Below are 9,777 nucleotides of genomic sequence, written 5' to 3'. Positions count from 1 at the left end.
CACAAAGGCGTCATTACGTCTTCTGGGGATTTTAAGCACAGTGAGTCGCTCATCATAAACGTCACCCAACATCATCGGGTGTTGTCCTGTAATTATATTGAGTACCCCTACTGGTACTAGTAGTATCTGTCTATTGTTCTCACCATTCATGTATCCAAAACCTGAATGTTATAGGCAACGAAATGTGCCAACTTGGTTCATCGCAGCGCCAACAACGCCGGGGCATCGTTCGACACAGGCTGCTCTATCGAATGCTAGTCTTGCCCAAAAAATGGGTTTCAACCCGCATCGCGTATTAATCACATGACCACACCGTTCTGTGGGCGACAATTGGTAGATGTTGGTTTTTGTTCTTCATTTAACTCTTTTTCGGGTTTCTGTTTTCTACACTGGCTGATGTTTCTTTGTTCTTTGCCTTTTACTTCGTTTCGCAAAAAGCGATTACCCGAACCTGAAATTTCCCCCGCTGACCAAGTGTTTTATGCTCAAAAAATCACTAAACCTTGTTCAGGGGAGTCTTTCTCTTCAACAAGCACGAGTATTTTTGAGTCAAGACACTTTTCATCGCGGGAAGAAAGTATAATTCGAAACGAGAAGAAGACAAATGTTCTTTGGTTTGGTAAGCTACTATTTTCACTCTATGATAAAACCGCGCTGAAGGTTGATTACTAGTATCTTTCACCATTTTGTTGGCTTTCCTTACTCGTATTCTACAGAGGCTCCATGTGTCAACTGAACATCAAACTAACAAGCACATACCTTGGGGGCTTCCTGCAATGCTTTGGGAGATAAAACCAACAGATGTGCCTCAATTTGCGCCCATTTGTTGGACTCTGGCTGCACCGTTGCCGATGCTGGTCATTTCTGCCAGGCTGGTCACTTCCCACTGCACTGAATGCTAGTGGACAGGTTTAATATGCAGGAAGCCCAACATATCCACACTGTGCCGCATCTCTATTCGCGACTCTCTTGCTTTCTTTTTATGTATCTTGTACCGTTAACCAATATAAGTTGGAGTCTGACAAGTATGAGTTTACTGAATGCTTCCAACGATATTTGAGCGCTTGAATCGCGGTATTTCTGTTCTGGCGTGTCCTTCATTTTGCACGTTCAATCCTGCCCGCCTCGGAGATCTTGCGAAACTGATGTCTGTTTGGGCACAAATCGTTCAAAAGGGCGACCAGTTGACAACACAACCATGTTAATAAAGAATTAACTTACCAATCAAGTCGGAAGAGACATGCGGATTTTCGAATGCGAGGAGAAGCTAACTCTCGAAGTGGATTTGCCAGGACGGTACCATACAATCATCTGTTACGCATTGAATTCTGGCCCCGAATTAACCAATTTTCAAAAATTAGACCAACGCGCCTGTCAGCCAATGTGGACCATCCTTTTGACCAAACGCTGGCCATTTTTTCACCTCAAATATCGTGCATGCCTTGCCTGTTGTTAGCTTTTTCAACTTGCCTGCATTGGTCAGCCCTGGGGCTTTGACTGCGAGGCAATTCATCTGAACAGGCTTTCCCTGTTTATGATGTTTTAAAAGTCCTGGCCTATTGGTGATTGCTGCCGCTGTAATGGAATATTCCGGGATCTCTCTCTAATGAGTATGCAGAGCCTCCGTTTTGCCACATCCATCTGGGGTTATTGATCGTTTTCTGCAAGATCCTGGCACAGATATGCCTACTTTTGCGGCACAGTGACTACAAGTCCTCAGATGGCGCAACGTAAGTGGACAATGTTGTAGGGAGGCCACATCGTGCTCTCTTCCAACTGCTTTAGGGTTTATTCTCTCACCTATAGGCGCATGATGCAATGCAAGCATTCAGATTTGAAGACTCCAAATACCCGCCCAACTCAATGTCTTCGTACCTTGGCAGCCTCCTTGACCCTTCAGAATGTGAGACGGCTTAAGGATCTTGCCACGAACCCACACACTTATCTGTGCACTAGCCTACTTGTTCTCCAGTGTCGCTCTGGGATATACAGAGCCAACTCTCACGTATGACCCGTGAAGCTTAATCGTTCTCCCTCTCGCCGGACTTCGTTATCATTCTATTTGCCCAGATTGAAGAAGAGCCGGGGCAAGAACCGGGGCTCAAGCACTAACCCACGTCCAGGTTACCTCGTTGCTTATTGTTCAGCTCGTGGCAGGCATCTATGACACTTTGCGCCAGTCGCGTTTAGTTTAGAGCTGTTCCGTTATTTTGTTCCCTTGGACTTTTCTCCATTCACAGTGGCTCTCCTTGTCATCAGCCAATCCTTCCATTCCTATTCTAAACTGTTGCATTTACCCTGGGCATCCTCCATCGTTGAAATGGCCATTCATTTCTTGATTCGTAATATCTCTCCCGGGGAAAAAAAATGGACATACCACTCCTTGAAATTTTATTTCAGCCGAGAAAGAAGATTGACTAAATTCTAACACATCCACAACACCGCCATTCTCCGTCCATCAATGCCCATTTTCGGACGAAATATTTCATTCTCATCATATCCAAATCTGATGGTCTGAAACAACATGACTCCAAGTCAGTGTGCGCTTATAACTAATGACCGTTCTATGCAGGTTATATATTTCCCATGTGACCAATGTTATTTCCGCCTCCTTAGCATGTACAGGGAAAGAAACAGACGTGCAGATGCGCGTTCATTCTTACAAATAAGCATGGTTAATTGGAGAACAACGTGCAAATTCTGTGATGAACCATGTTTATGTGTCTGGCCTCTCGATATAACACTGTCAGGGTTAGAGTGGAGATGTTTCCTAATTTTAGCTATACATCAGCAAACACGGTGATATGCCCGAAGTATTGTTAAAGTCCAGAGCAACTACCTATCTACGTATGTGACCCACCCTTTCGCTCTTTGCTTCCTTCTTTTTGGGTATGATCTCTTATTTCCACAATATTTACTCTACAACTGCCCGATATGACGCTCTCCTAAAATCTTCAAGAGTCATCATTTACTTCATAAGGTTCTTCTAAGCTGAAGTTCGATTCCTGAACTTCTTTCACCGGTCTCTCATCGTATTTAGGCGTCTATATTGTATAATTGAGAACTTGTGTATCACCCTAAGTAGAACTAGCTTATTTTATTTAACGACGTCGCCAATGCTCGAGGTTAATACAGAAGTTTGATTCTCGGGCTCCCTTACAATTTCTGTGTTCCCTTGCTGCGCCTGTTAGAGCCAACCTTTAAATGGAGTTTTAAGAGCTGTCATTATCTTACACCCTTATAATAAAATTAGAAGATAGTATCATACTCACGTTGTATCTCCTCTTATTTACTCTTTGTTGCTGATGGGTTCTCTCTCCGCTTCTTCAGGTACTAGATAGGGTTTATGATTCACATGACCCGTGCGTGCTCCCCCGCCTCTTCAAAACCGTAGATAAAAAAAAAATATAAGGAACGGTCACCAACCAACTTGAGTTTAACTGATAGATAGCAACAATTTACTTTTCATCTTAAGACTTCTCTTAATACACAGAGGCGCCATACAGGCATGGCCGCCACCACTTCAATTCTGGTACATATTGACGAAGATGTTGGCAATGATGACCAAACCGCAACTGGAACAGAATCTTCACCTTTTAAGACTCTAGTATATGCTTTCCTCCAACAGCCGCCTTCAACACCCGATATTCAATATCTGACACGGAAATCAGTGACGGGTCCTGTCAATGAAGGAGAAGACCCTTCCGTGCGATTGGAATGGAGGCCCGCCACCAAATCCGCGCTGAAAAAGGCCAACAACCTATACGAACAACGGAAGAAGAAAGCAGCAAAGGAGAAGGAGCTAGCCATTCGGGAGAAAGATGAGATAGAAAAGCGGAAATTAGTTCTCGAGGAGGCTAAGAAGGTCATCATCAAGGAAGATGAGTCGCTGCCCAAGCCACTCAAGATCAGGCTGAACGAGACTGACCCCGCGAAAATCAAGCTGAGGCCGAGCGATGGCGATGAGATCCCTGGCACCCGTGTTCGCGTAGTAGGGCGAGTTCATCGTCTGAGATCGCAAAAGGATATGATGTTCGTGACGTTGTCAGATGGATATGGGTTGTTACAATGCATTTTCACGGGCGATCTAGTCAAATCATACGGCGCCATGACTCTAACGCTAGAAACATCGATTGCAATCCATGGAGAAATGCGAGCAGTACCGCCGAAGAACCATGCGTATGATGATCGCGAACTCCATGCGGACTTCTTCACTATAATTGGTCGTGCTGCCGGTGACAAGGAGGCTATTACTACCCGTGTTGCTCCTGACTCCGATCCCCACACCCTCTACGACAACAGGCATCTTGTGCTTCGAGGTGAGACTTCATCTTCTGTCATGAAGGTCCGTGCAGCGACTCTGAGAGCCTTCCGAAAAGTGTTCGAAGAAAAGGGTATTTTAGAAGTCACGCCGCCGTCGATGGTGCAAACTCAAGTTGAGGGCGGCAGCACCTTATTTGAATTCGACTATTATGGTGAAAAGGCCTATCTGACCCAATCTTCGCAACTGTATCTCGAAACCTGTCTCCCATCCCTCGGCGATGTATTCTGCATCTGCCCATCCTTCCGTGCAGAGAAGTCTCTCACCCGACGCCATTTATCCGAGTACACCCATGTAGAAGCTGAACTCGACTTCATCAGCTTCACCGACCTTCTCGACCACCTAGAAGATATGATCTGCCGTGTTATCGAGGTCGTTCTTTCGGAGCCATTGATTGCGCGATATGTAAAGCAGCTCAACCCCAAATTTACACCACCGTCGCGCCCGTTCAAGCGAATGAAATACTCTGAAGCAATCGAGTGGCTTCGTGAACACGACATCCTCAACGAGGAAGGAAGTCAACACACATTTGGCGACGATATTGCTGAAGCCGCGGAGCGGAAAATGACAGACATGATGAACATGCCAATCTTCCTCACCCATTTCCCTGTGGAGATTAAGGCCTTTTACATGAGAAAGGACCCCGAGGATGCCCGCGTCACGGAGAGTGTGGATGTGCTTATGCCGGGTGTTGGCGAGATCGTGGGTGGCAGTATGAGGATGGAGGACTGGGATGAATTGATGTCGGCTTATAAACGGGAGGGGATGGACCCATCACCGTATTACTGGTACACTGACCAACGCAAGTAAGTTTTGGCCTCTACTTGCTTTATCCTGCTTTTGTTCTCCTACATCTACCCATCTACACCTGGTATTCCCTCTCCTTCTCCCTCCCTCTCTCTTTTCTCTTTCTTTTCTTTCTTTTCTTTCTTGATAGCGAGAAGGAGAGGGAGAGTTTATTACATCATGTCTATTCTGCTACAAAAAGTCATGCAATCGTTGACTTTGCCGCATTTTGACCCCTCGTACTGACTCCTTATCCTTCACAAAACAGATATGGCACCTCGCCACATGGCGGTTACGGCATTGGACTTGAACGGTTCCTAGCATGGATGTGTGCGCGTTACACCGTTCGTGAATGCTGTCTCTATCCGCGCTTTACTGGACGGTGTACACCATAAAGATTCATAGAGTTCGTGTTTACTTGGTCCTCCTGGAAGTTATGATATTTTGGATCGTGGAAGCAAGAGAAGGAATCAAATGAAAGAAAATATGTGAAGCCAAAAAGGAAGAGAGACACATTTGCTTAGAGGGTTACTTGAAACCTCGGCTTTCCTCAGCCTGTCGTCGCATCCCGGCTAAATATCTGCCTATATAGATGAAGGCCTTGCATGGAAATACATGAGCTTCGTCCGTCCTCTTGTCCAACATGCTGTAGTTCTCATTCACTTTTCTCCTAGAGTTCTAGTCATTAAATTTTTACGTACTAGATATGAAAGAGAGGGAGACACAGTTCACGTTAACCGCTATCAGAATTTCAAAATATATTGATATCTTATCTTTCATTATTCTCTCCCCCATTTAAGTGTATGGGTTCCTTGTTTTATTACTAGGGGAGTAAGAACATACAAAGTACGGAAATTAGTCAAGTACGTTTTGCCGCGCGCCAAGCGCTACTTTACAAAAGCATTTTCATTCTTTATTACCACTAGCGAGATCGCGCCTATCCGATTCGTAGATTGGTTGCAGGGGACACACTAGCTGTGAAATCATCCTGGTCAGGCACCGAGAGCGCGGCTCAGCGGCGTTTGATGCGCTTAATTTGGACGTCATCCATTGCAAGACGGGGAAGGTTTTTAGGCATTTACCACGTTCCAGCTCTGGGACTTATGATCACAATCCACAGGAATATTCAGAATATTGATGGGCAGACGTCCTGGGGGGATTGGGAGGGGAACCATCTCCTGGCTCGAAAGCTTCCAACCAACTATCTGAGGCACAAAGCGTGTATCTCCCGACACCTTGTGATGGTTTGACGTCTATTTAAGAGTCAGTGGCTGCTATCCAACGCCATGCCGGAGTCTCAGAACTGCAGATCAGCGATTTTGTACCAAAATGTCTCCAAAACAGTTATCCTGATCGATATACCTACTTCCATTGCCGTCGCCCAGCAACTCAAACAGCCTGGCTCTGACGAATGGGGTAAAGATAGGGGGCTTTCCCTGCTCTCTTGCGAACCTCTACAACATCCATATCCAAACCCACCAGAGCCAAAAACAGAGGTGGCTCGCAACCGCGTCTTAGCTCAAATACCAACTTCCCAACAACAGTTTCAAAAAAGGATTACGCCCATTATTAGTAAGGCTCTTCAAGAAATTCGGGAGCGCCACCACGCCGATTGGTGTTATCCTAGGTACTCGTGTTTGCGTAAAGATGTTGAAGAGCAAAATGATGGCGACTTCCGTAAAGAAAACGAAGGTATTTCGCAACCCGAGCCAAGCGGATGTCCTCGAAAACGCAAAAGATGTGAACTAGATACAGAGAGTTTTGGGGTAACTCAGAAAGAGTCGTCGTTTATAGATGAAATTGAGCTGCATTCTCAGGACTCTTGTTATTTTGCTCCCAATGAACCTCCACTCATACTTTCGCAGGATATCAATCATGTCCCAGGCTTAGCTGCAATTCAAGGCCTCATGGTCCAAAACCCAACGGCCTTCCAGACTGTCCTAAACATCAAATCGCAACAGCAGCCCTGCACTACTACTGGTGGCAGATCAGCTCCAGAATATATATCCATTAACATTCCTCCAGAATCTAGCTTCATCAATTGCCGTCTTACCCCGCCAACGGAGTCTCATCCTAGTCCCATTCGTGCCCTGTCCACAGATACGAAGTTCAATTTTATTCTCATGGACCCGCCATGGCCAAACCGCTCAGTTCGCCGCTCTTCATATTACAAAGAACACGCCGGACCTCTTCAACCAATAATTGAGGGAGTCCTGCAAAACCATCTCCATCCACACCAAGCCCTTGTCGCAATCTGGATTACCAATTCAATAAAATCTCGTTCCACCACGCTAAATGCCCTTGGAGCGGCAGGCCTATACCCGTTGGAAGAGTGGATTTGGGTTAAAACGACAGTTGACGGTCAGCCTGCCTGGCCACTGGACGGGCTATGGAGAAGACCATATGAAGTACTGATTTTGGCGCAGCGGGAAAAGCCCACTCCCGAAGATAAACAACAAAACAACAAGGATGAAAGCAACAGTGAATTCTGTGGAATCAAACGGAGGGTTATCGTCGCGGTACCAGATATCCACTCACGGAAACCAAATTTGAAAGAGTTAATCGAAAATATATTCTTTCCATCGCCAACCAAAGCTCGTAATGGGACACCAAATGGGAAGGAAAAGTATCTTTCTAGGACATACTCCAGTCTGGAGGTATTTGCTCGCAATTTAACCGCTGGATGGTGGGCGTGTGGGGACGAAGTTTTACGATTTAATTGGACGGGTTGGTGGACTGCGAGGGAGAGAACGGAAAATGATGTTTAGCGGATATCGGTAGTATGTTCACATTCATTCGTGAGCATTGAAATTCGCCTTAACATCTATGAGTATTAGTAGATGGTGAGGTGATGAAAACGTATAGTTATTAGCTCCAGTCTAAATATCAAAAAGGAATATAAGAGTTATACGTATATATATATGGATAATTGTCTTCCAATATATGTCACAGAGGGGTATCTATTTCTGTTAAATGCGGTTTTAGATCACTTTAAGGCCTATGGCCGTGAGTGGTAACCCTTAGAGTGGACTTTATAATGCCATTGGCATGTGTATTTTGTATAACAAACCAAGCAGGCAAGTAAGTATGCTAGTACTCAGCTCGTAGCAATCGACGGTTGAAACATCCTGCTTTATGTCAAATTACGCTAGTTGGGCTCGAATTTTAACCAGAATGTTAGCGACAAGTTGATTCCCTGGAATATGTATCTGTGTTGACTTTTCTATTGTCGAATTTTGGCGGCTAATGACGCCTCTCGTTCCAGGCCACAGATGCAGATATAACTGTTTAAGGTGATTCCACCGTTTAAGAAAGCAGTTCCAAAGTCTCGGCTCTACACTTCAGTGCAGAAATACGTACAGGCGGTGGCCCCTAATTGGATCCATTAGTCAAGCCTCACAGGGGTATAAAATACAAGCATGCTAAACACACCCGTATCCGTGTATATTATCAACATCAACGATAAGAGAAGCCCGTGTTTATATACGCAGAATCAGGCAGAAACTCCTCGCATCACACGGTGCCGACAAAAGATTAATCAATCAAAAACCGGCCCCAAACTAATCAAACTAAACCTTACATCGCCCCCAGCCTCTGTCTCCTTCTTCAACAGTTGGCGAACGCCCAACTGCAAGCCCTTCTCACTCAACACATCCTCCTCCTTGTCCAAAGGCCCACGGTCTAGTGGACCTGTTCTCCGCCCATCCAGTTCCCACAAATGCCCATCGTTTCCCTTCACAAAGCATACGAAATGCAAATCGATTTTCTCATCCGCAGCAGGAGCCGCGGTATCCCCTTTTTTCGCCGCCTCAGCATGTGCGCTCTCTAATGCCTTGCTTGCGTATAGTAAATCGGCTCTTTCAGCGGGTTTCAACGGCTCTGCATCCCTCAGTAATTGATCCAGATCTGAGCCCGGTGTGATATGTGCTTTCACAGCACCGTTACTGACGGCATGAAGGAGTCCGATTAGCCCGCAGGCATTGCGGATAGTTTGTTTGAACCAAGTTACGGGTTCTTTGGGGCCGCATCCTTCATATACAGGCCTACCTGTGTCCTCTGCGATGCGCGCGGCTTCGTAGGCCTTCGTGACGGGGAAAACGAGAAGAATGGCGTGGGAAGGGCGGGGTACGAAGGCGATGATGTCAGGGTCATCGATGCTATAAATATCGGTGAAGCCAAGAGTCGGTGAAACACCTAGTTGATGGATGAGGTGTGACATTACTTCTGGATTGTTTTCTACTGGGGTATTAGTATATTCTTATTCTTATGCCATTGAGGGACGATTTCAAGTTCTTACCAAGGGGAACGAAGGCCTTAGCCGTCGCCGGCGCGTTTGGATTTCCTGCCATTGTGAAATCCTAGGGTTTACAGAATAACAGTGTTTGGCTCAATTATATTTCCCAAGTTGAGAAGGGATTGCCCACGATATAAATAGGGAATTTCTCAAGCCGGATGTTCGTCAGCGAATTGTTGTTGCCTTTGGTATTGCGGGGAAACAATCGTCATGTATGGCAGCCTATTCTACTTTAGGCAGCTAGTTGGCTCCTAGGGCTTAGAATCGCAGGTGATCAGGATTCAAAAGTCAACATTTCGTACTCCACGCTTGGAACAGCCTTTTTATGATGAATAAAGGGTTTGTTTTTTTCCAGTATATGGCACGCTAGTTTGGC

General features: G+C 45.7%; 3 protein-coding genes across 3 annotated transcripts; 2 read left to right on the top strand and 1 right to left on the bottom strand.

Moving 5' to 3' along the window:
- Positions 1-3,508: 3,508 nt before the first annotated feature.
- Positions 3,509-5,502, top strand: HCAG_00984 (asparaginyl-tRNA synthetase; the record flags this gene model as incomplete). The annotated part of the gene is made up of 2 exons (XM_001543888.1): positions 3,509-5,127; positions 5,376-5,502. The coding sequence occupies 2 exons, from the start codon at positions 3,509-3,511 to the stop codon at positions 5,500-5,502; spliced, it is 1,746 nt and encodes a 581-aa protein (XP_001543938.1).
- An 891-nt stretch (positions 5,503-6,393) lies between these two features.
- On the top strand, positions 6,394-7,875 carry HCAG_00983 (predicted protein; the record flags this gene model as incomplete). Its single annotated transcript, XM_001543887.1, has 1 exon — positions 6,394-7,875. The coding sequence occupies one exon, from the start codon at positions 6,394-6,396 to the stop codon at positions 7,873-7,875; it is 1,482 nt and encodes a 493-aa protein (XP_001543937.1).
- Positions 7,876-8,645: 770 nt separating this feature from the next.
- Positions 8,646-9,456, bottom strand: HCAG_00982 (conserved hypothetical protein; the record flags this gene model as incomplete). Its single annotated transcript, XM_001543886.1, has 2 exons — positions 8,646-9,343; positions 9,405-9,456. 2 exons carry the CDS (start codon positions 9,454-9,456, stop codon positions 8,646-8,648), a joined length of 750 nt encoding a protein of 249 aa, XP_001543936.1.
- Between the last annotated feature and the right edge of the window lie 321 nt (positions 9,457-9,777).

This window comes from Histoplasma capsulatum, genomic scaffold (assembly GCF_000149585.1).
Source record: "Histoplasma capsulatum NAm1 scaffold_1 genomic scaffold, whole genome shotgun sequence".
Lineage (NCBI taxonomy): Eukaryota > Fungi > Ascomycota > Eurotiomycetes > Onygenales > Ajellomycetaceae > Histoplasma > Histoplasma mississippiense.
Note: the sequence above shows the minus strand (reverse complement) of the source record. Positions and strands in the feature narration are given on the sequence as shown.